Genomic DNA, 26743 nt, shown 5'->3' on the forward strand with positions numbered 1-26743 from the left:
GAGCCGCTGGCCAACAAGAGCCTGGTGTTCCTGGGAGGCTCCAGCTGGATTAAGTGCCCTTGCTTACAGATGCAGACTCACCGCTCTGTCAGCTTTTATACATGCTACAATAAATGTGTGTTCTTCTCAGTGGGGCAGAACCTGAAAAAGTATGCAGAGAGTGTGTGTGTGTGTGTGTGTGTGTGTGTGTGTGTGTGTGTGTTACAGAACTATTGTTAACCCTTTTTTCATTTATTCTAGTGTGTAGCACATAGTACAATGGTTCTCAACCTGTGGGTCGCAACCCCTTTGGGTGTTGAACGATGCTTTCACAGAGGCCTTATGTTAGACAACCTGCATATCAGATATTTATGACTAGAACAGTAGCAAAAATGACTAGAACAGTAGCAATGTCAGAACCACTGACATTGTGGACACTTTCCCAATGAACAGGTGAGCAGACGAGTCCTGAGTGAAGAAACATGAGAAGCACAGGCCATGTGATGCGCAGGGTGAGCCAACACCTGGATCCTAGCTGTGGGAGTGACACGCCATCTGTAGTACTGGTTAACACCCGGTGCCTAGGGGTTTCTAGGCTCGTGAAGCAAAGTTCTCAGGGCTAGAATGCTGCAGTGAAGAGGCTCAAATGAAACAGAAGACAGAGAATGAGATCTCCACAGGCTGCGGTTTGGAGCCAAAGCCAACAAGGCAGCGCTCCACAGTGATGATGATGGCGTAAGTTCCTACATTTGGACTTGCAGAAAGCCTATCAGTAAATTCATGTGGAATCCTGGCCTAGCAATGGCCTAAGTAAAATGATTGGAAGGCTTGATATATTCAAGTCAGATCAGCACTGTTATGAGCCGTTAAAAAATACACCATCACTCCAAATATATGTAAGACGTAATGATACATATATACAAAAGGATGGATGGATGGATGAAAAGGGGGAGGGGAGAACAGAGAAAGAAGGAGGGAGAGATGGGCAGGAGGCAGACAGCCTATCTTACGTAGCTATGATTTTCCCACCTGTTTGTGCAACCAATCGCAGATAAAATAGTTAATAAAAAAATCTATGCCTGTATTAAACGTGCACAGATTTTCTTGTTATCCCTTTAGCAAGGCAGGATGGCGACTGTTTACCTAGCATTGACACTGTATTCTGTAATTTGCAGATGATTTAAAGTATAAGGGAATATGTGTGGAGGTTATACCCCAATACCAGTCCACTGTACATGGGGACTTGAACATCTGTGGACTGTGGTTTCCCGTGGGAGTGCTGGACTCCATCACTTGAGAATACCAAGGAACAGCTGAGCTCATCATCTCTCCACCCACCCACCCACCCACCCACCCATCCATCCATCCATCCATCCATCCACCCATCCATCATCTCAACTAACCAAGCAGGAACCATGGCCCACCACAGCATGGGGCCCCGTGGTGAGTGGCTCAAATCACGTAACTCTTGGCAGCGGTCCACATGGTGGCTCTGTGAGTGACGTGGATGGAGTAGATGCATTTGGTGGCTGATGGTGACCATCATCCCAGGATACGGATCCTCAGAATCCTGGTGCCATGTTCAACGCCTTCCTTCCCACATCTTGACTGACACTGCCCTCAGCAACTCATAGGTGGGGTGGAAGCATCCGACCGCCTCAGCTCACTCCTTCCTATCATCAGAAGCTCCTGCTGACTCAAGGTCAGAGGTTCACCTCCCACCTGTGCATCCCTCTGCTTCCTCCTCCATTCACAAGTTCCCAAAGCCACTGGGCTCTCTAGCTGCCTGGTCTCCAACCATGAATCTGCCTTGGTGCCTGCCCTGCACCTCAGAAATCAACCTACAAATCCAGAGTTCTTTTTCCTCCATAGCCATTCTTAAGAACCAGCCCATGAGGCCAAAATGGAATCTTCCTCCTTGACCAGCTCCCAAAACACCAACTCCAATGCCAAAGTTTAATTCTGTTCATCAAACACCCTTCCAATTGGTGTCTGGCCCCTTCTTAATCCTTCCTAGAAGAGTCGGCCAGTGGGTTACTGAAAGGCCATCCACCCACTTGCATATTCCTGCTTTGACATCTTCGATAACTTCCCATTGGGCTGAGAAGAAAGCCCTGGCTTTTTACATGCCCCCTCCCTGCCCCAACACACAGAATTCTTAGCCACCCTCTCCCAAGAACTCATCAGTGATCCGCTTTTCTACCCCATCCCCCTCAGCCTCCGAAGAGTGACTTCGAGTTTTTATTTCTTTAAATATCTTTTTCTCTTTTCTATCCAGTGTCCTCCATCATCTCATCTGTCACAAATACTCATGTCTCCTTAGCACGTCCCCAAGCATGTCCCAACTCCTGAATCGGAGACGTGATGACCCACAGCCTGCCTCTCCCAAATTCATTACGGACATCCAGATCCCTAGTACCCGTAAATGTGACATTTTTGGAAAGAGGGTATTTGAAGGCAGTTTGGCACCTCAGAGCCAGGGCAAAGATTCCCCCCAGGGTCCCCAGACCCTAAAACTCACAGAGATGATGTGTCCCTTGAGGCCGTGTGCTGAGTCAGCACACTCTATCACAGCGCTCAGCTGCGGGTAGCCCACGCCTGTCTTGGTTCGGGTGGTGCACACAGAGCCTGCAGGGAAAGAGGGGTGGATTCATGGACGGTTCATTCTGCATGCATAGAACATAATAGAAAATGTACCCCTTCACCATCATATGGCCCTGCCCCAGTGAAAGGGTGACTTTTCCACCATAGTGGACACAGGCTGACTGGGCAGACACACGGTCTCACTATACACGACCCCACTGGCCATATAAGCCCCTCAAGTCCTCACCATCATCATGGGCAAATGTCCTACACATCATCACCCACACAACCGTCAATACCTTTCCTGATGCCACGTTTACCACCCCACTCCCAGCCCCCGGCAGTGGTTGATCACGGAATCCTCCCCTCACTCCATTCTTCCATATACGCAGACTCAACTTCCAGGGGTCACCCAGAATCCTCTCAGCCGTCTAGATTGCTCACCCCCACCTTCTTTCAAGTTACTAACCCCTCCACACCTCACTGCCCAGCCTAGGGGACTGGAAACTCAACACCCGCCTGGTGTGGTTGCAATAGAATGAATCTGCATGAGGGTGAAGAATGGCTTGTCCCGGGGCTTGATCTTTACAGACCCTTGGAAATGAGGAGGCCGCACGACTGTATTCCTATTCCTCAACCCTGGGCCAAACATAACCCAGCTTCGATCTTCCTCAACTTCATGCTATCTACCTTCCACCCCATCTCCCTGGCCTGAGTCCCCACTCAGCCTAGAGCAGTGCTTCCCAACCTTCCTAACGCTGTGACCCTTTAATGCAATTCCTGCTGCTGTGCCGACCCCCAACCATAGAGTTACTTCATTGCTACGTCATAACTGTAATTTGTCACTGTTGGGAATCATAATGTAAATATCGGATATGCGGGATATCTGACATGTGAAAAGATCGTTCAACTTCCAAAGGGGTCGCAACCCATGGGTTGAGAACCACTGGCCTAGACCCTGAGGTCAACTTGGCTTTCAGTCAACACACCAACACACGTGGCTATCTTCCTCCCTTGCCTCTTCCTGTCTCAATGTCCCATTCAGTCCTGGTGTGTTCTTTCAGGTCCAGGGAACACTGGTATCCCCATCCTATGTCCCTTGTCCCACTTCTAATCCCACCCCAAAGCAAGTGAGAAGCCGGCTCCATGCTCCACCTGCCTCTTGACTGCTCCTCTCTCCCTTTGCAAGTGCACTCACCACCGACTTGAGCAAGTTTCTTCCCACCCTCAGGGGTTCTTTGTACTCTGGAATTTTTTCTCTCTCCCCTCCCCTTCCCACCCTTCCCCACCTAGTACTCCCTACTGTCCTGCCAAGCCTCCATTTTCTAGGCTTCATCTTCAATGCCACTGCTCAGAGAAGCGGTGCAGCACCTTGTCTTTTGAGAAGCCCGGTTCAGCCATTATCTGTGTAGGAGTGCTGGGGACTGCTTTCCCCGCTGGGTAGTAAGCTCTGGAGATTTCACACTCCGTCTGCCTGACACTGAGAACGGCCTCACGCACAGGAGCATTATAAATAGCATGGGAAGAACTCGGGAACTCAAGCATGAGTGAGTCACTGTCATTCCTGCTCTGCCAAGCGCCACCTCCTCCTGCAGGACTTGTGGGGTCTCTTAAGTGATGCTTTTGGGGCAGCCCAGGTACTGTTTCTCTTGCTCAAAAAAAAAAAAGTTATTAACTGCCTAAGTGGGTGGCATTGAGGAAAACCACAAGGAACAGCAGAGCTTGAAGGCTCCCCGTAGGTTAAAAGCCTGCCTCTTCTCTTCTATGAGCAGACGGGGCCATTTTTCAATAAATGTGCTCATACGTCTCCTCCTTGTGCTAGGTCACAGCACAAGGGGTCCTCTTCCTACAGCAGCACTCACCCCATGGTCATTACATGAGTTTCCTGTGTGCTTCCTTTCTAAAAAAGACAGCACGCACATGTGATCTGGTGTTATTTTTAGTCCCAGATCAAGTGTCTACAGTCTTTATTTCCTTCTCTCTGATGCTAGTGTCTGGATGTCCAGGGCAGAATTTTAAAACATGGCCATGAGAATGTAGGCATGGCTATGGGAAAAGGGAAGGCAAACACCAGCCAGCCCCACTAAGAAGCTACACCTCACAGGTTAAGGCCAGACTGGCGCTAGTTGGTTTCCTTTAATCAAGAGACCTATGGCCTGAGCAGTGAATTAGTATCAAGTGGAGAGCCAGTGGGTCACAGGTCATGTTCAAATGTGGCCTCTTAGTCACAAGCGTTTGGGGTCCTTCAAACATTCACACGGACGTCGTCATTCTGGCTAACTTTGCTTGTAGATTCCCCACTAACCTTTCTCTTCAAAGTGTATGGGTCATCAGTGACTTCTGCGGTCTGCTCTCCCAGTCTAAATAGAACTTCACAACCAACCACATGTCTGCTCATATAGGAGGTGCTTGGGGTCATCAGAGAGCCGTTCAGTGACATCTCAGGAGCTTCGTGAAGAAAATCAGATCTTCCAAAGGAATGTGCCTTGAACCTCTCAGTGAGTACTTTATGGTTCCTGTGTAGCCTCCCTTCCAGGAGCACCGAGCCCCAAGGCCTCTGCTCCCCACAGTCAGCCCTACTGTGATCTCCACAGGTCTCACCTGGTCCGACTCCCACTTTGATGATATCTGCTCCAGAAAGGATGAGCTCCTCCACCATCTCTCCCGTCACCACGTTCCCTGCCTGTGATAGGAAGAACATCACCAGAAATGACTCTGGGGCCCATTTGGGGAGGTCATGGAGTAGTCAGTGGGGAGTTTCACTCCTGACTCCAAGGGCATGTGTGCATTGAGGCTACCAGGGTTCCAGGAGACAAAAAGAAAACAGTACCCCCAGTTCTGAAGCTGATTTAGGTCTGAGAACTGGCGAGTGTGTTTCCCAGATTCCTCTTCTGCTAAATTCTAGCACAGAAGCTAATACCAGAGACCCCTCTTGGAAAGTCACCTGGGTGACGTAATTGCATGAGAAGCTACCGGAACGTAGAATTTTAGAAACAGAAAATCCGTGAGTGTCTAGGTTGGGGCTCGTGAAACAGCTCAACGCCAATCAGGTCAAAACAAAAGTCTTCTATGGAACCCCAACTCCACAAGCAAAGAGGCACACGCAGCTGATCGAAACCCTGAGCAATGGGCACAGGCTACTTAGGCACCTTCGAAAAGCCCTGGGCTAGCTCTATAGAACTCAGAAAGCCACGGTTAGAAAACTGACCTTCTCGTGATTGAGAAAATACCCAAGTATCTGGCCCTAGTCTGGGGTTCCCACCTTGCTAGGAAAGGGCAGGCAGGCCCTGATGGGCCATATGCCACTGGCACGGGTTCTGTGTACAGATGGAGAGGAGCTTCGCTCCTAAGAATAGACCCACAAGCCAGGAAGTGGCAGAACCCATCAACCACAAGAATGCATCGACACTGGAAATCGTACAAGCGCTCTGACGGCAGGAGCTTGAAAGAGCAAAAAATAGCCCTTCTATTACAACTCACTGCCCCATAGATGCTTCAGCGGATACTCAGGATGCTTGGCAAGATGCCCTTCACTGCGTTTTCACAACCGTGCAAAGTCACATTTTGCAAAACACATCCTTTACTCTTTCTACTCTCACTGAAGCCCAAGTGTCCTTTTGCTGAATTAATTCCCTGACGGAAATATTCTTTTTTTCTTTTAACTTTTACAAAACAACTTGAACTCCACGGAAAGGGTCGTTAGAAAGAGGTGACGAGGCCGGTGTTACAGCACCGGCTGTCAACAGAGAATGATGACAAATGTCACAGATGGGAGACCGGAGTTGGGGTAAAGGTCAAGCCGTCTCCCTCAGTAGTGCAAAGGCACAGTTAGAGCTGTCTGTACAAGAATGACATGTGTGGGAGTAGATGATACAATCAAGGGACGGCCATCGAGAGAAGAGCTTGTGTAACTATGACAAAGGATGACCAGCGGGAATATATGGAAAAATCATAAGCTCCATTAAAAAAAAAAAGACAATAAAAACAAAGAGAGAGGGAGACAGAGGCGTGCTAAGGTACTTTATATGCCAGTAGGAGTCTACCTTTCACCTACCAAATCATCACAGGTCATGAACACTAAGTCCAAAAAAAGAATAAAAAAAAAAAAAAGAAAAGAAAAGAAAATCCCATTAACTCTCTCTACTAGTGGGATACCTTTTCTAGCCCAAGTTTTCCTGGGAAGAAATTTAAACCTCAAAAGTGTGCTTGTCACTTGTACCACAAATTCTTAGACTCTCTTCCGACGATACCATTGCAAGCAGGGCCAAAGATTTAGACACAAAGACATGCCATTCGCAAAGTGAAAGACGTTATTTTTCCCCCCACAGGAATGGTCCTGCATGATATTAGGAAGAGCCCATTCAGATAAAAGAGGACCTAGTTGGAAACAAAGCCGACATTCAGATTTTGCTGTGAAGTTTCTGCATAGGTGGGCCCCTGGAGTTAGGTCTGTGGGTAGGGAGGGGCTGGTCAAGGATGATTAAGGGAAGAGGCTCCTGTCTGTCAACATGAAACACCTTGTGTAGGGAGTAGATACAGGCTTGAGGGTGTGACAGCCCCTGGAAGCCTGATAGGCCCCTTCACTATGGTAGTTTGTGCATGTTCACTTCCTGGACGGCCATGACCAGACAAAAAAACCATGAGCCCTAATTTCAGACACTGACGCAGGCAGGAAGCAGTTTCTGCTGGGCATCCCCACTGCCCCAGTGGCATGGTTTCTGTCTGAAATTGTCCCCAAAGCTCATAGGAAATGTTAGGTCCACAGTGCAGCAGTACTGACAGGCGGGGCTTGGGAGTGGAGGGATGGATACCTAACTTCATGAGCTCTTTGGAGGGGTGGGAACAGGTACATCAGGAGATGGGGCTCAGCTGGAGGAAGTTAGCAGCTGGGGTTGGGGGTGGGGCGTATCTTTGGAGGGTGTGTCTCATTCCTACTGTCTTCACCTCCCAGTCTCTGCTTCCAAGGAGGTGCATGCTCTTTCTCCCCAAAATACACCCTTGCCATGATATTCACCTCCACACAGAGCCAGGAACCACAGAGCTACACGACCATGAACTGCAATTTCTGAAACCAAAATGAACCTTACGCTTTCTCAGACACTGTCAGGAAGCGGACTGGTATACCCTGGGGGAGCAAGCCTCGCTCCATATTCAAGTCCCAAAGGAAAGGATCCCTGGGCAAGGGGACACACGCCCACAGTCCAAGCAGCCTGGAGAGTTGAGGCAGTTAAGATGACAAACTTAAGGCCAGTGTAGACAAACTTAGTGAGGCGCTGTCCCAAAGTTAAAAGCCAAAAAGGTGGTTGGGGGTGTGGCTTAGTAAGCATTCATCTAGTACGTTCGAAGCCCAGGGTTTGGTCCCTGGTGGGGAGGGGGAGGGGGTGAGACAGTCTCCTGTAAACATCTGAAACTATGTTCAATTCCCAGTACCGATCAAGAAAATGGGGGGGGGAGGGGGAGGGGGAAGAGACTAGCTATGCTGAATTTGTGCTGAATCTGTATTAATCTAACTTAAAAGAGTCTCTAGAATTTTCAGCAGGCAAATACTTGGGAATGGTTAGAAGCTTCTCTCAGCCAACACTTCTGCCTCCCTTCCCCAGCTGGCCATAGCTGAACAGCAAGCAGATTGTTCCGAGGAACCCTGGCCTGGTACAAAGGCCAGGGATCGCCAGCTTCTGCGAGGATTCTAGAACCACTAGGCATTCATTCACAAGGTCCCTTCAGCTCAGAGAACACCAGGGGGTAGTGGATGCTAGCGCCTCCTTACAGTGCCTCTGGAAGCCAGAGAGGAGAAATTAACATTTTCAAAACCGCCAACAGCCAAAGGCGTGAGCATCCGCTGGAGGTTTCTGAATGAAGCACAGAATTTCAGGGGTCAGCGCAGGCAAAGAATGGCTTGGGTGTAAACATCTACCTTGCCAAAGTCTTCAGTTCATTGCTGGGGAAACCAACTGGAGCGGTGAAACACCTCCTGGCCTGGCAGGCAGGCACTGCAGAGGTCCTCGCTTCTGGAGGCCGTCCAGAGGCCTGTGGGAAATCCTGCTCCCTCTTTACAAGTCCTGGCTCTACACTTGTGACACACACTTTCCCTAGGCTCCCCCTGCACCCCTTTCCTGCACTGCTCTATCTCCTCTGGTGTTTGTTCTTGAGGATGGCACACAATTCACCCCAGTTTGCAAACTGGGCCCAAGCGTGGCCCTTAGCACCAGCCATTTCAAAGCGCACATCATCTTGAGAAGTGGGGCTTGTCTTTATTTTTGTGTGTTCATGTGTGTGTATGTGAGAACACATGTATGTGCAGAAGTGTGATGGTCAGAGGTCAAGCTCGGGTGTTCTGCTCCTTAGGAAACCATCCACCTTGTTTTTTGAGATGGGATCTCTCCTTTCTACCTGAAACTCTCCAATTGAGCTAGCTTGGCTTGCCAGTGAGCTCCAAGGAATTGCCTCCTTTTCCCAAGCCAGGAACACGAGAGTCAAAAAGTCCCCACAGGGCTCTCAGGTCATGAGCTGCCATGTTGGGGTACACTGTATGAAGTTGTGTCTCTGTCCTTCCTCACCTACCTAAGGCATTCTCTGATTGGCTTTAATAAAAATCATGGCCAATTAGCTAGGCAGGAAGAGGAAGGCAGAACTTCCTGGGAGGGAGAAAGGAATTCTGGGAAGAAGAAAGAGGAAGCTCCTTTGCCAGGAGACATGAGAAAGATGTGACTCTGGGCCTGGAAGGTTTAGCTAGCCATGTGGCTGGATGGGACTAGGTAGCCAGGTTAACTTAGATGAGCTAGCTGAGAGTCTAGTATCTAAGGCCTAAGGCTTTGAAATATTAAAAAGGTCTGTGTGGTTATTTGGGGAACTAGCTGGTTAAGGGATAACCACAGCTGTGTTAATTTCTAGCATTAATTAATAGATACGTAATATTAGTAATCATTTTACACTGGCAGTCTTCAGGAGTGCTGTGGTCCGAATGTCTGTGTCCTCTTAAACTTTATGTCCTGACCCTAACCAATGGGGCAGTAAGATTAAAGATGAGCCCTTTAAGAGGTCTCTCATGAATGCGTTACTATTCCTTAGAAAAAGGCAGAGGGAGCATGAGTGGGCCTTTCTGCAATGTGAGGACATGCCCACAAGTTACCTGCAAAGGAAGAGTGTCACCAGGCATTGGCAGAACTCAGCCTTGGACTTCCAGTAAGTTTCCATTGTTTGTAAGTTACCCTGTGTATGGTATTTTGGCAGCAGCCTGGAGGGAGGCACCGAGTTGGTAGGTTTAATGGTGCTGCAACTAGCTACCAAGTGGGGGTTTGGTGGGAGAGACTGAGCAAGACACCTGGGAAACGGCAATGGCCTTCAGTCACCAACACAGCTGACAAAACAGCAGGGAGGATTCAAATGCACCTCGGGGGCAAAAGCTGGCACATTAGACTGACAGGCTGACCACTCAGGGAGAGCTGGAGCAGGCCAACTCAATCCCTGTTGTCTAGGGATGTGTAAGTGGCTGGTGACACCACACAGCTGCCAAGAGGGGAGCAGTAACCAGAGCTGGGGAAAAGACCTGAGGTGAGAAGGATAGGTTGGGGATGGGGAGGAGCTGTAGGGTTGCTGGAGTAGGACTTACAACTACCTGTTAAACGTCCCTGTTTATGCGCTTTTCATAGTTCATAACGCTACCGAAGATGTGAAGCAGAACCGCTAGGCCACCTCCTAAAGCCTATGCCGTTTCCTATTAATCCTTTATAAGCACCGGATGCCAAGAGAGCAGTAAACAAGGCTCTCCTTATGTCCAATGCAACTAAGACAGGAGAAGTAGATCCCACCCTTCTGACCTGCCCAGACCCCTCCAGACCGCTCAGGAACCCCACAGAGATATCCAGACCCCTGCAGATCCTTGTGGAACCCCCAAACCCTTACAAACCCCTATGAATCCCTACAGAGCCCTACAAGACTCCTGCAGATCTCAAGACCCCTGCAGGCCCGCACACAGATCACAGCAGCCTTGGGTCCTCCCTTCTCTCCTCACCCATCTCTCATGGAATCCATGAAGGGCTCCATATTCCCAACAAATGCATGTTGAGAAGTCTACATGCCTGACAGGAAATCAAAGAAGTTAAGTTTAAGGTCAAGTGCTATCCATGGCCACCACATCCCAGTCAGGGCCTGGGGTGTCTGTTCTTCTGGAGTTCCAGGGTTTTTCTTCCCTGTTTTAAAGTGTCTTGAAAGTTACCACAAAGGCAATTGACAGGGGCATCAGGTGGGGCTTGGAACTAGGTATGCATGAGTGGTTCTGGACATGGGAAGGGATAGCGACTCCACCATGGCCTGGTGCAGGCCTTCCAAGTAGAAACGAAGGCACTGTGCTTCTCACCGATCCTGCCCAGTGGCAGGTGAACACGGACAAACACGTCCAAATGTGTCACATGAGGGATGGTCTTTATCGTCAGGGCTGCCTTCCAAAATTGGTTTTGTTATTTTATGTTATTGTGGTGTTCTAATAAGTCCCCACACCTAAGAACAAAGCAAGAGTTTTAGATTCCTGGTCTGCAGTAAATGTGGGATAACGTTCCTAGTCTTTACCGAGATGCTGGGAAGGAGACAAGACACTGTTATCTCCCTGCGTGTACTTGGTTTGTGTACTTGTGGATATATGAGAAAGCTAAACCCCTACTCTCGTGTGCAACAAAAGCACATGGTTTGTAATCAAAACACATGGGCGTTTCCCCAAGCACTAAATAATTCCCCACAGAACGTCCTACAACGTAGCTCAGTTCATTGTGCCTGGACATAGTGTCAGATCCCACAGGTCTGAGCTCAGTCCTGTAAGACTGCTTCACACTTGAGAAACCAACCCTGAGCAGTAGGCTACAGAGCTCCTGCCTGGCGTGGCTTCAACTCCCAAGTCCGATGCTAGAGTGATTCACGGACTCAGACACACACGTTGGCTGGCTCTCTAACTCAGCAAAGGCTATGAAAGATATAGAGAAGTCAGATGGAGATCCGGCTCAAGGGAGGGTAAGCTCTAAGAGGAGTTGTGTTGGGAATCCAAGTCAAAGGCTCAACAGAGAGAGAATCTCCTGGCAGCTTTATCCTTAGGAAGTCTATGTCAGGGAGTACAGGCATGGGTGTGGAGGGGCTCCCTCGGAGGAAGTAGGTTGACAAGGGAATGTCTTAGAAGAGGAATACCTTGACTGTGGCCCATTTTCATTCCCATGAGGTGATTTCTTATTACTTATCTTTGTTGTTGTTGCTGGGATAAAAATACCATGACCAAGACCAAAAGCCACTTAGTAAAAAGAGGTCCCTAAAGAGACAACTGAACCATGCTTACTTCTTGACAGGGAAATGTGAGGCAAACGGGTTTCAAATCACCGAGGCATCATGGCCTGAGTCATGAACTGGTCATTCTCTACATCCCATACTAAGACCAATAAAGACGAGCATAACTACAATAGTCCTCCCCCTAAAAGCCCAACTGTGACTCTAAGGACTGCCTCTTCCTTTCAAGCAATTCACCCTTGTGAGAGCAGTCAACGTACCTTTAGCAGGTAAAGGTGTTTCCATTAGGAAAAATACCAAAAAGGAAGGAAAATTTAAAAAAAAAAACCCACAAAGGTATTAGATATGACACCATCACTGGCAACTCTCTGTCATTAATTGACTCACACAAAATGATTATGTCACCGAGTCCAGCCCTAGTGGCACAACTACCTATTGATCAGCCTGGCTGGGGTGTGGGACATGTTGGACTGAAACTCTAACATGTGTTTTCAATGTTAAAATAAATAGACTCTATGGTGGGGGTGCTGAAGAGCCCCCTCCCTCTCTTTTACAGGTCACACCTGATAACAAACAATAGATGCTACTTAGCAAAAATAAGGAACCCTGATTTCCATCAGGATCGCATTCATGTCTTAGACACTGATCTTCCCTAGCGTCCTCCTGTCCCTTTCCTGGGGATTTGCAACTCCTCTTGCAACAAAAGCTATGGAAAGGGGGCAGGCCCCACCTCCCCAGCAAACCACGTCTCCCAGCTTCCTCGTCCTGAAAGCATCCTACCGTACTCACCATGATGGTGTGTTCGGGAAATTTGGATCGGACCAGTTTCACGAATTCCACAAAATGTTCCGAATACCCATTGGCCACATCCAGGCAGATGAACTTCACCTGAGGCACAGCTTCCAAGATGAGGCTCATCTTCTCAAGATCATTCTGCCCGCTGCCAGAACTCACGGCTACATGCTGTGGCAAAGCGTGGCACAGACAATGGCCATGAGCAGTGGATTCGAAGGAAGACCCACCTTCCCTCCGGCGACCCTTCAAGGTCTACCCTGAGCAAACACAGAAGCTCAAAGAGCGGCAGAGGTAAAGGAGACCTGCTCCTCCCATGATCTAAACTTCATGTTTTCTTTCCCTTGACTTACACCCATCCTTGAACCTGGGTCTTGGCAACAAAGCCTCATAGTGAATAAGATTCTGAAACAGTCGGGAGACCTTGTCCTTGGTTTCTACTCTGTTTTCTCAAGCTCAAGTGTGTGGAGCTACTGGTGCAGCTACTGGAGAAACTCACAGAAGGACGACATAGGAAGTTTCCAGAAATAACAAGCGAGGGCAACAACGATTGTTTACAGATTAAGGAGCCGTGTGGCTAGGATATGACTCAGCAGTAAGCATGCCTAAGGTCATTCTCCACTGAGCTCAAGATCATCTGACCCACACTAAACCTGTGTGATGAAGAACAGTATTATCCACTTGAGAGGATCTAGAATGACCTGGGAGACGAGTCTCATAGGCATGGCTTTGGGAGATAGCGTGGTTAAGTGAATTGAGGTAGGAGAGCTGCAGCACCGATCCTTTGCTGGGATGCTAGGATTCTGGGATGGGATGATGCTGGGATTCTGGGATGATGGGATGATGCTGGGATTCTGGGATGATGGGTTGATGCTGGGATGATACTAGGATACTAGGATGCTAGGATACTGGTATGCTGGGATGATGCTGAAATGATGCTGGGATGCTGCAATGGAGGTGAATGGAGAGAAGGAGCAGAGTAGCAGAATTCACACATCTGCTTCCTGATTGTGGCCAGATGCCTCACGCTCCTGTCACCTTGACTCTCCACCACGCCCCTCTGTACTCTTGGACTGTGAGCCAACATAAATTCTCCCTTAAGCTCCTTTGGTCCGAGTATTTCAGCACAGAATTAGAGGAGGAAAACCAAGACTTCGTATCCGAAAATGAACAAATAAATAAAACCAGGGGCTGGAGAAATGGTTCGGTGGTTGAAAGTGCTTACTGCTCTCTCGGAAGACCCAGGTGTGGTTCCCAGTGCCCACACAAATGCTCACAACCATAAGTAAACTCCAGTTCCAGAGGATCCAACGCCTTCCTCTGGCCTTTGTGGGCACTAGGCATGCATGTAATACATATGTGTACATGTGAGAAAGCACACGTAACAAATAAGTCTTTTTAAAACTACACTCATATCGACGTGGGTCTTTGCTGCTTTATTTTTATGCATATGATGTATATGTAATAATTAGCTATGTGGCGTTTGCACTGTAGGAGGCGGCATGCATCATAGAAAAATGATTTAAATCTACAAGAGGGTATGTATAGGTTACACGTAGACTTACTACAGGGCCTGAGCAACCGAGGACTTTGGCATCTGCCAGGAGTCTGAGACTCTAACAGCTAACAAGGAACGTCTATACCCTTATATTGAGGGTGAAAGAGTTTGTATCGAGCCAGAATTACTTTATCTCTTAAGCCAACTTTTTGTAGCAAAAGCCCATACCTAACTAATTTAAATCATAGCGAAAGCAACCTCGGCCAAAATCATTATCTCGTTAACCAACGACCTCCCCACAAAGAGGCAGGCCCAGACCTCATTGCTGGATTTGGCTTAGAACCAGTAGATGTACTGGGAGGAAACTCACTCATGTTATGGGAGGGCTGATGGTATCATCTTTAAACGCCCATTTACTTAGTGGAACAGGGCTACTGAGACATAGCAGCACCACACGTAAGACACCTATATCGGATAGGTTTGTGTCAGCTCGACCCAAGCCACAGTCGTTTTGGAAGGAGGGAATCTGTGGGCAAGCCTGTGGTACATTTTCTTGATTGATGTGAGAGGGCCCAGCTCACTACAGGCAGTGCCTCCCCTGGACTGGTGGTGTCGGTGATAGAAGAATTCATGCTGGGCTGGAGAGATGGCTCAGCCATTAAAGGCTAGGCTCACAACCAAATATACAAGAATGCATGCCAAGCAAACTATGAGCCCAGAAGCAGCAATCACCCCAAGGTTCAGTTTCTGCCGGTCTCAAGTTCCTTCGCTGACTTCTCTAGGTGACGGACTGCACAGTGTACACGCCATAAGATGAAACAAACCCTCTTCTCCCCGGGGTTACTTTTGGTCACAGTGTGTCACCACAGCAACAGAACCCTTAAACTAAGACGTCACCTTAGGTACACAATGATTTTAGGTTATTTAGTTACACCATTATTAAAGAACACGTTCCCGGTTCCCAGAAGGAATTTTATTTTCTTTACTTAATTTCTTTTGGTTTTTTTTTTTCTTTCTTTTTTTTGTTCTTTCTTTCCCTTCCTTTCTCTTTCTCTCTCTCTCTCTCTCTCTCTCTCTCTCTCTCTCTCTCTCTCTCTCTCTCTCTCTCCCTCTCTTTCTTTCTTTCTTTCTTTCTTTCTGATAGCACTGGGTACCGAAGGTAGGGTACCACACACTTTTCACTCCTCACAGGTAAATCCCGGATGAGCTCCATCCCTAACTTCTTCCTTTTTTATTTGAGAGACAGGCTAAGTTGCCCAGGCTGCCCTTGACCTTGAGCCCCTCCTGCCTCAGCCTCTTATGTAGCTGAGATTATAGGCTATAGCACTGGGCCTGGCTCCAGACAAAGCTTATATATTACTCTCTAACTCCTTCCTCCTGCTACCAGGCCCAGAGAACTAAGTCTCATGTATGTGACATCTCCACATATGTGTCCAGCACGGGCAGCTAGTGTCACTGAGACCACACTGGCGGCTCTTGCGTTTGATTTTCCACTCAGCAAAAATGCTCTCAGGGTTTGCTCACACTGTAAGAAGTCAGCATTCCATTCCTCTTGTGGCTGGACAGCATTCTATCGTATTGATAGGTTGTATGTGTTTGTCTATCAGTTTAGACGTTTGAGTTGTTTAGCTTGCGTTTCCTGCTTTGGGGCTATTGTACATGTGATGAGTACCCATGACCCAGTGCACGTGTGAATTACATGGCTTCATTTCTCCTAGAAATGGAACCGTTAGTCATATGGTAACTCGCGCTTCCTCTCTCGAGTGTCTCAGTCAGGGTCACTATTGGTGGGATGAAGCATGCCGACCAAAGTAATGTGGAGATGAAGGGTTTATTTGGTTTCCGCTCCCAGGGAAATCAGGATAGAACCCCAGGGAAGGAACCTGGAGACAGGAGCTGATACAGAGGCCATGGAAGGGTGCTGCTTACTGGTTGGTTCAGCCTGGTTTCTTAAAGAACCCATCCCAGGGATGGTCCCAACCGCAATGGCCTGGGCCCTCCCCCTCAGCCATCACTAAGAAAATGCCCTAGAGGCTTACCCACATCCTGGTCTTATGGAGGAAGCATTTCTCAGGCGGTTATAGCTTGTGTTAAGTTGACATTAAGCCATGATTAGGTCATTTAAAAGGGCAGCTACATTCCTCCCAACTATCTATGGGTATTCCAATTTCTCCACATCCGCAATGACTCTCACGTCATCCCAATGATGGCTATCCCAGCAGGGGTACAACAGAGTGAAACAAAAGCCAATTTGTTGTCATTAGGATGCACTATCTGTAGCCAGGAAAAAGCGGTTCGATTGGATTCACCTGGAAATCCGTGGCAGGAGGCAAGGTGACTCTGGGTATTGATGTGTGTTCTCCAAGGTGAAGCCAACACCACAGGTAACTCCTGGCATTTTCTAACATACTGTGTGTGGGGGTGGCAGGGGGAGGAGTGGCAGGTTCCCTCAGCACAGCCCCGACAGCGACCCACTAGCATCCTGTGCACCGATTCAAAGGCTCCTGACATCGATGCAGACTTTTCATCCCCCTCAGCCCTTGTCCCGGTAAAACTTGTCATCGTACCTGCAGGCATTCGGGGTGATTTTCAGCAAAATGTTTCCAGTCATCCAGGGAGTAATGCTTGTGAATGGCTGTGAACATGGCATGCTGGGAAAACAAAACCGGATTGTCAGGAGCGAGCCGGGGGAGCCCATCTCCCCCACCTCCCTGCCTGCCGTAGACAAGCATCTGCAGCTGCCTTTCATGCCTAGTTTGCTCTGAATGTGTCCCTGGGAGCCAAAATCAAACAAAGGTGTATGCAGTGAAGCAACGAATCACAAAACAGTCTCCCGCTCGGATATGATCAGACAATGTGTGTTTAGTCTTGGGAAGCCCTTGCCAAAAGGCAAGAGAGGGAATAAAGGAGCTTTTCCACCCAGCTCGCCCACCTAGCTCTTGCCCACACCCAGGGCAGGTCAAGAGCACACACACAGAGGATTCCCTAGACCAGAAGAGTGATCACCCTAATGCAAGGCTTCTGTTCAGCCAACCAAAGAACCTTGCCTTACACCCAAACCTCCCCCCAATTCACAGCCTAAATGCTTTTTGCTGAAAGCCAAGAAGAGAGGGCGTTACGTTAAGAACCTCTCTGGCTATTGAACCAGACTTTGCCACCTATCAGGCCAATGCACTGCAAACACCATGGGATTCTCAGAACAACTTTGAATGGAATTACTGTCATTAGGAGCGGAAATGAGGGTTAAGAAATACAAGAAGACATCTACAGCAAAGCTGGGTAGGGTGGCATGGGCCTAAAACGCCAGCACTTAGTACTCTGGAGGCTGAGGCTGGAGGAATGGCGGCAGGTGAAGGCAAGCCAAAGGAGTGTGGGTCCGAGGAGGAAGAGATAACCAATGTAGCAATTGCTTATAGCGGTGGCCCAGAATCAAACTTCTCTGCTCCGTGGCCTCTCCTCTAACTTCTGAGTCGCCCTACACCTCTCCTTCCTCACACTAAGGTTCCATGACTATTAACTCACACTGTCTGTGCATCCCAAGAGTAGAAACCTCACAGAAGCCACACGTGGTCATCCCTGCCAATGCAGGCTACGTGGCATTCCTGAGAAACATTCCCATGAAGGTGGGAAGGGCATAGCAAGCTCCAGGTTCTTCAGTGAATAACAAGTATGAGGAGAAGCCAGGCTGCCTCTGTGTTGCTCCTTGAGCCCCCACACCCTTGTAAGTGTTAGCTGGCTGTCACTATAACAAAGTATCCGAGGTGATTAGCTTATAACGAGGAAAGGTTGGGTTTTGGCTTGGTCTGTTGAAGGGTCCCATTGTTCTCAGGACTGTGGCATGTCAGCCCACCAGGCGGGAGTACAGAGCAGATCAAAACTATTCACCTTATACACCCAGCCAAGGAGTAAGGGAAAGAGGAAGTCATCTCTAAAGACCTAAAGACCTCCTGCCAGACACCATCTCTGAAAAGGCTCTGCTCTTATACCCTTTAACACACAGACCTTCCGGGGACTTTCTCACACCACAACGTACACTAAAAATTCATGACAAGCAGCCATTGAGGAAAAGATTAGGGAGAACATGGGGTTGGGGATTTAGCTCAGTGGTAGAGCGCTTGCCTAGCAAGCACAAGGCCCTGGGTTCGTTCCCAGCTCCGGAAAAAAAAGAAAAAAGAAAAAAAAAAAGATTAGGGAGAACAAAAAAACCCACCCCATTCCTTTGGCGATTTATTTATTTGCCTCAGACTCCCTTCCTGTGGAGGCTCAGAGCTGACAGACAAACAGCCAATCCTCAGTCAGGTGGACGACCCCCAACTCCACCTTCTGAGCAGTCAGTTGAGAATCTTTCCCTCCTCTTGACGGCTTAATGATGAACGGCTTAATGATGAACGCCAGTGCCGCCTGTGGTCAGACCGGCCACCTACAGCGAGCAGCTTTTCCGACTAATCGTGTTTAGCTTTGTACTTGGCAGACATGACCAGCAAAAACAGATACACAGTTCCTGTGCTCATCCTCCTCTGGCGGCCCTCTAGCCTCAGATGTGGAAGATTCTCACCCCCGACACACAGGTCTGCGAGGCAGCAAATGCCGACACAGCTGGGATTTCCTCCATTTTTCCTGAGCTCAAGACACGAGTCAAAAGAAACCCTGAACTTGCCTTGGAACCCATCCAATTTAGAGACGCGCCCTGCCGATTCAGGAGTCCCTTTGGGTTTGCATCCTGCCTCACTACTTGGCTGAAGGCTCCAGGGCAAGATGTCCCACCTCTTTCTCCGTCTGCCTGAGTGTCCTCATCTGCGAAAGGAGCCTACCCCATGGAGTTACGATAAAAAAAAAAAAAAATTGAGAGCTACATTATAGCAGAAACAATAAACGCTCTCCAACACATTGCATTAAAATACTACATGAAACGTGACTGCTTTCGTTTTTAAAGGGATGACCCTCTCCAATATGGCATTCATCCCGTTGCCTAATTTCTTTTTGAAAGCCTAATTTCTAAAACTACCATGGGCATTTTCACAGAAGAGCTAGAGTCAGACCGTGTCACAGAGGTTTAAACATGCTATATCTTTTGACTACAGAAGCGGGGAAGATATCCTCCTTGCAACCCTCAGACTCAGCGATGAATGAGAGAGTCCAGGCACCTGACACCTCCATTCCCCCATTCTCCCAAAGAGGATGTAGTAAAGTGGGTGAGCTCTCACCTGTGACATCACCACAGCCATCTCAAATGTCCCCACGGTGTCCATGTTGGCCACGATGACGGGAATCCCTGAGTAGGTCTGCTTTGAGTTTCGAAACGTAAAGGTTCGCTCAAGGTCCACCTGTTGGCAAAAAAACACAAGAAATGAGTCGGCTCTTACAGAATACAGGCAGAATTCCCAGTGTTCAGAGCGAACAGGGAGGACACCAAGGATAAGTGTACCCCTCAAGCTCCTAGACTCTCTTAGGACCAGCGTTCTAAGGTCAGGACAGTCCCAAGAAACCAAGTAGTAAGCTATACCCACATCCGGAAGTGTAAACAGTCCTCACACACCCAACTAAGACACTAGATAGTCTTTCAGGAAGCCCAAGATCTACGTGAGGTCTCCCCTTCCTCAGCCTCTCCAATCCCTCTGCCTCCCTCTCTCCTCATCCTGTCTCATGCTGGCCCTGAGCACACACATGCACACAATGACTCCCCCAACCCCAATTCCAAGCACTGGAGGGCCCATTCCTCTTCTAGGGAAGTCCATCCACTCTTCCCCACCAACAGTGACCCTCCTTCCTCCTCCTGTCAGGTCCTCCCCATCTCCCTGTTCACCTTGAACCACACTACAGATTTACCAGCACTGAGCTACCGTTCCTTAAACCCTTTGCCTTTCCGCACTGGCAGCTGATCTGTAATCGTGAAAGCTGGGGGAATACAATGCAACCATCTGTTTCTGCAGAGACACACTGCTTGTTCCTCTGGCTTGCAGACAGCTGCAGGGAGGGCCTGGACCTCCTGGAACTGCAACTTGAGTGCGCATGTGACTAGGAGCCGTCAGGGATACCAGTAGGATGCTCCGTCAGGACTGTGGACTTAGGAGAGTCGTGTACCCTAACTCTCATCCATTGCTGTAACCAATCTCTTAGCCATGACAGGAGGAATGTTGGGAGAGGATATGGCTCAGTCAATAAAGTACTTGTCTTGCAAGCATGAGATTGTAAATCAGACTACCGGACTACAGAAAAGCCAGGCACATGCCTTATATACACATCCTTGCCATGAGGATGCAGGAGGTGGAAACAGGTGGATTTCTTAAAGCTGTTAGGCCAGGCTAGCCTGACCAATTTGGTAAGGTTCCAGGCCAACAACAGACTTTGTGTCATACAAAAGATAGGAGGACCCTGAGGATCCATACAGAAGATTGTCCTGTGACCTCCATACGTAAACTGTGCACACACACCACACACATGCAAGTACATATGTGTGGACACAGTAGGCTAACACATTCCCTCTTTGAAAGACTCTGTATCACTCATTGCTTTCACTGGACTGTGAGGCCAAGGTGAACTGATAGGGAGAAGCTTGAACTTCAGCCCTGCATGCGCCCTGGATCCCAAGCACAGACAGTGTCTGTCTTCAACCGGCCCACTTCTCTTTCCCATTCCGTTTAACTTGCACTTCACAGTCTGAGTTAAATTGGAGCACACTGGGCTGCAGCCCAGACCCTTTAGCCTTTCTGTTCTCTCTTGCTTCTACAAGTCCAGAAGGCTAGCCGTAAACAGTGGGCAGGCAGAGGAAGTGTGGCATAGTCATTCCAGGAACCTCCTAGACAGTGTCTCACCTCTAACAGAACTTCCTCTGTTGGTAAAGCAAGTCCAACTGACATCCTGCAGAGAATGTCTGAGGGAGGCCATTCCTCTCAGCTCTGTGATACTACAGCCCTGTGTATGCATGCACGCGTGTATAGGCGTGGGCGTGTGCACAGACACACACAGACACACACACACAGACACACACACACAGACACACACACACACAGACACACACACACAGACACACACACACAGACACACACACACACACACAGACACACACACACACACACACCACACTCAACCTTGGCAATGAACCCTTCCCTTCCTATCTCTGCAATGCAGATTCCTGGTCCTGGAGGTGTGTGGTTCAGCAGTGAAACCCATGTTTAGCATACAGTAGGCTCTGCCAGCAAACCTTTCCCTCCCAAATGATATAAGGCAGATTCTTCCCAATATTTAGTTCTAAGAAAAAGAACTGAAATTATCTGTCCTAACCTTATCTACCCAGACACACCACACATACCACAAAACACACACACACACACACACACACACACACACACACACACACACACACAGAGTCCTCTTGTTCACGCAGAGATAAATACTTTACTCCCAGGCCTTTACTCTGCCGCAGCTGCTGTTGCCCGGATACAGCACCCCTGAATACCCACTCGGATATTAGCAAACTGCCCCCCCTCACCCCCAAAATAGTTTCTGTTCTCTTTAGTGAGAGAGTCAGTCTAGTCATTACCCAGCATTCTGCAGGTCTAAAGTACAAATTGTCACATTTATCCACAGTTCCATGTAATAAGTGAGTCAAGCTTAAGGAAACACGACAGGAAATACGCTATACTACCCTTAAAAAAAAGCAATCACTCCTGGAGAGGACAGAAAGGTACCAATATGGCACGGTACAGGGAACAGGCCCTGCCTCCCACCCACACTTCCTTCCCAAATCCTTATGATCACAGGAGGCAACACCTGTATGTTAAGCTCCACAGCCAGCCACCTGCACGGTCATAAACAACTGCCACTTGACTCTGGTGTGAGAGAGGATTCCCTAGAAGCATGGCTGGCCTTGTGGGCAAACATTCTGCTAAGGGGACCACAAAGGCCTCAGCATCAGATTACAGTCGCTTGAGAAAGGAATTCCAGTATCCTGGCTACCTGGAACGGGCCTTCTGGGTGCTGACCCGACCCCAGGAAGCTTCTCCACTGGTCCTTGTGCTTCTGAAAGGTGCTTTGCATAGCTTAGCATCTCTGTGATCCACGCAGCCTCTAAGTGCACAGGGTGTCCTGAGCCAGAGCTCACACAATGAAGGCTGCCTTTGATGATCTCCAGGAACAGGTCAAGACCTCCCCAGGCTGCGTCACTCAAAGCTTCTGTGTTGGAAGCTGTATATTTTGGAGTATCTCCCTAGGCAACTCCCTGGCACTACAAATCTGGGCAAGCCTTCCTTCTAATGCCACAAAAACAAAGTTTACGCGGCTGTTACGGGTTAAATTGTGGCTTCCCCCAAATGGCACTGAAGCCTTAACTCCAGTACCTGTGAAATGGAAACTTATTTGAAAATAGTGACCAAGTTTGGTTGAGGTCACCTAAGGTATAGAATATCCCTTATCAAGAGGGGAAACACTTGGGTCATGCACTCGCCAAAGGAGGACGGCTTATAGAGATGCAGTTAGGGACTGGATTTGGACATTTACATGGCGGAGGGTCAAAAGTAGCCAGCAAGCCAGCAGGAGCTGGAGAGATGCATAGAGGGTGCTGTCTCCCTCACAAACAGCTCTGGAAAGAGACCTACACCTTGGCCAGAGCCCTCCAGCCTGCCCAACCGGGAGACAGACAAGCCTGTTGGTAAAGCCATCTCTCCTGTGGTTCTGTTACAGGAAGCTCAGGACACAATGCCAAGGTAATAAAAACACTCAGTAACGGAGCTCAGACTCATGGAGTCCCTTCCTGCTGTCGATTCTTTCCACTCTGTCCTGTTCTCTATGTCCTGTGGGTCAGCCTGTCCCAGATGGGGACTGCTAGCCCCATCTCTCTTCGATGGTCCAACAATCATGACAGAGTTGTTCGCAGATGGAAGGACATTTGTCGTGTCCTAGGACAAGGGGATGGTACACTACTGTGTATATTCTCTAATCTGGTGTTAATATGTTAAAAGTTAAAACATATGAACAAACAGGCAAAAGAGGTTCTTGTTGGCTGGGGAGATGGCTCAGTCGTTAAAGCGCTTGCCTTCGAACATGAGGACCTGAGTTTGATTCCCAAAACCCAAGTTAAACAGCTGGGTATAGTGACACACTTACAACCCTCGAGGCCAGGCGGAGCTCCCTGGAGAGTGCTGGCCAGCCACACTAGACTACTTCGCAAAGTTTTGGACCAGCGAAAATAAAATAATATCAAAAATAAAATAGTATCAAAAATAAAATAATAATCATCTTTTAAAAGGTGGACAGTGCCTGAGAAGTAACCCCAGAGGCTGACCTTTGCCCACCACTAGTGCATCTGTGCACACACATGTGTGCATGCAAACACACATGAATATGTTCATAGAAGCAAAAAAAAAAAAACCTTACTTAAGAAGTGGGGTAGGGTGGGATGCTAAAGCCAATACTGGGTCCCATGGAATGATGGAAGTCCCATGTGTCTCAGATAAGTCCAAAAATTAACAAACCCCGTGGCATGTCAATCTTTGGTACCTGGAACTAGATAGACACTTGGGAGATGTCTTGTCTGCTGTCCCATAAACGCATGCCTACTTTCACCAACTCTCCGTCCCCTGCCTCTGGACCAAATTTCATTTTCTGTAAGCTGATAAATCAGGCCTGGTTCTGAGCCAACTGTTGCATTGGTAAAACCCCTCCCAGCCAGATTCTGTTCTAGGTGGCAGCCATTTTCTCCCGAGCCTCCCCCTCAAAGCTGTTGAGATGTTAATCATCTATCTACTGCCTGGCTTCCCATTTGCTCCTCGATGTTATTTCTACCTGGGCGAATTCACCTCGAGTCCCTGGTTGTACCTCTGCCAGAAATCACAAGAGACACTGAGCTGGAACATTAGAGTGGCCAAGGCATTCCTTCTGCAGTGCCAAGCAAGCAAGTCACATTATCCGAGCTCATCCACCAGGCAGGAGTGGCCAGCCCCAGGAGGCTAGATCACAAACAATTGGAACAGCTTGCTAGGTAGCTTTCTCACAAAAGCTACAATAGGAGCATCAGTCCTCGAGGGCACCAATTCCCACTGTGACAAGTATGCACAGATTTCAAGGTTCAACCCAGGCTGGGACACTAAGAGTGACCATCAGTCCCAAACCAAGTGTTTCATGACATCATACTGCTCGGTCATAAATATTAACACTGCCCGGTCTCAAGAGCTTTCCTAGTTCAGAAAATGCCTTGTATGGATAAATATGTATTTATAAATATGTATTTACTTATAAATAAGTGGCTCACGTCTAAATAAATTTTAAACAAACATTAGGGGGAAAAAAAAACCAGACACTGAAAGCCACCAAATTACTAGTCAGCCCAGAATGTAAACACTTCATTCTGACCTAGGTTTAGGAACTTACTGGTTTCTATTCAACACTCCAGGTGTGTGTGTGGGGGGATCGCCAAGTATTTGTTTTTGTTCCAAGGGTTTGCCCTGTTCTTTAGCACGTGACAGCACACGATGAAGGGCAGGCCCAGCAGCATCTAATCTGGGTGGATAAGGGTCCATTACTTCTCCTCCCACCCCACCTCACCCATTAAGTCTTGTTCAGTTCTGCCTCCAAGCAGCCAATGCCCCTGCTTAGGGAAAGTGACTTGGTTCTACTCTCTCATTGGCTAGCACAGGAGGCAGCCCTAATGCATACCAACCCTCAGCTGGCAGCTGCGAGCACTGCAGTCGGGCCTGGGCAGCAGAGCGAGTTGTTTGCTGAGGGGATTTATTTATGGTCTTGTTTGTTGAGCAAGCGGGATGGGGCGGGCAGGCTGGCTTAGCTTTCCCGTGTCCTTTCAGGCTCTTCCTCCTGAGTTCCCCCACAGAGCAAAGCCCCGGTACAGGAACAATTCCTCCAGGGAGCTCTGCCTTTCTTGAAAACTATTTATCCTTCAAGGTCTGACCTCGGCCCTGTCCCGTCTCCACCTGTTCCCAAGCGTTCATCACATTATGGTACAACTAACTTCCAAATGGCCCGAACGACCCTCACCCCAGCACTGTCCACTTGTCTCACTCTGGGAACTGCAGGCTGTCCCAGTACCGCAGAGTGCCACCAAGAATCAGATCCCCAAGCTTGGCCTGCAAGACCATTTAAACTCAGGGGAAAAAAACGAACTTAAGTGCCTGCCTGAGCGCCCGGCTTTTCCACCCTGTTCTCAGACACAGGAACTGATGCCACAGCAGAGGCAGGTCCCAGCGCCAGGAGACACTGCTCCAAAATCCAAGAATCTGCAGTTGCATTTCATCTTCTTTTCACACTAACCTCACCGTTTCCTCTCCTCCCTGAGAGTCTTTCCTGAGACCATTCCTTTTAAAGTCACTGATCACTCGGTTGGTTGATCTACTCTGCCTCCAATGTGTCAGTGTGAACTTCCCCAAGCCCACCACCGGTAAGCAGATGCATTTATAATTCCAGGCCGGAACTAGGCCCCCCTGTCACTGACCCTAACTAGAAACAGTCCAGGTGTAAGAGAAAACCTACTGGCCTTCCCCCTTTCTCAGGGGGGAGAGGGTGACACCCCTGCCTCGGGCACAGATAAGGCACCCTGTGCCTCCCTGTGCACCCACTTCCCCCTTGCCAACCCGAAGGCGGTATGCCAGCGGCCCCACCTCGGATCGGCTCTTGAGGCTGCTCCGTTTAGGTCGCAGCAGAACATCCTTGAAGTCGAGTTTCAGGTCCGCGTCTATGCGGGGCATGGTGCTAGCGGTGCGCGGTAGCTTCCTGCGGCGGAGGCGGTGCGAAGGCCGGCGTCAGTCAGGAGCTGCGGGGCGCGTGCGTACAGCGGCGTCGGGATGGCTGTGCGCAGACTGATGCTCCGTGAGCCCGGTGCGCACACCGTGTTCTTATGCCCGTGCGCCCCGAGCCCGCAGCACAGTTCCCCCTACGCTCGGCGCCCCTGGGGCGCGCCCCGCCCCGGCTCCCAGGGCCCGCCCACAGCACCGCCTACATCCCAGTCTCAGAGCTAAGCCCCGCCCCAGGCCCGGTTCCCACTGCCTAACCCACCCTCCCTCCTTCTGCTTGATCCTAGCTGTGCGCCTGGACTCCCTAGAGAGCTCAGGCCTAGGCTGAGCTGTGAGATGTGTGCGGATTAAAAGGAGACTTGCAACAAAGTCTCCCATTCCCCAGAGGGTACCCTGGTCTTACTCATAAGGGTGACACAAGGAAAAGGTTAGGAGACCAGGAGAGTGGCTGTTCTGTTCTGTTTGTTTTGTTTTGTTGTTTTGTTTTTTTGTTTTAGGACAGGGTTTCATTAAGTAGCTCTGGCCACCTTGGAATTCACTATGCAGACCTGGCCAGTCTACATAGTCACAAAAGATCTGCCTGCCTCTGCCTCCCTAGTGCTCCCTCCTGAGAGTTCTGGGATTAAAGACATTAGCCACTAAGCCTGGCTGTAGGATGTGGCCTTCATTATCCTCTGGCAAATATGTTCCAAAAAGAATTCCCAAACCTCCTCTATCCAGGGAGGAGTGGGGAGGCCCACTGACTTGGTGGGAAATGCTAGTCAGTGCTTAGCTCCTGCTAAATGCTGGCAGGGTAAACAAAAAGATTGCCGGAGGATAAATCAAAGTTCACGTGCAGCATTCCTCCGGGATTTGTGAGAAAGGGCCACCTACTTTGGCATATACCTGG

General features: G+C 49.0%; 1 protein-coding gene across 3 annotated transcripts in view; it reads right to left on the minus strand.

The window, feature by feature from the left end:
• Positions 1 to 26034, minus strand: part of Gmpr (guanosine monophosphate reductase) — a 36654-nt gene extending 10620 nt beyond the window's left edge. Inside the window, 6 exon segments of one of the 3 annotated variants that reach the window (NM_057188.2) lie at positions 2501 to 2607; positions 5164 to 5245; positions 12616 to 12789; positions 16684 to 16767; positions 19321 to 19440; positions 25723 to 25886. In NM_057188.2, coding sequence (NP_476536.2) covers positions 2501 to 2607; positions 5164 to 5245; positions 12616 to 12789; positions 16684 to 16767; positions 19321 to 19440; positions 25723 to 25809 — 654 coding nt within the window. In that variant the 5' untranslated portion in view covers positions 25810 to 25886. 3 annotated transcript variants of the gene reach the window in all.
• Between the last annotated feature and the right edge of the window lie 709 nt (positions 26035 to 26743).

Source organism: Rattus norvegicus, chromosome 17, assembly GCF_021556685.1.
Source record: "Rattus norvegicus strain SHRSP/BbbUtx chromosome 17, alternate assembly SHRSP_T2T, whole genome shotgun sequence".
NCBI lineage: Eukaryota > Metazoa > Chordata > Mammalia > Rodentia > Muridae > Rattus > Rattus norvegicus.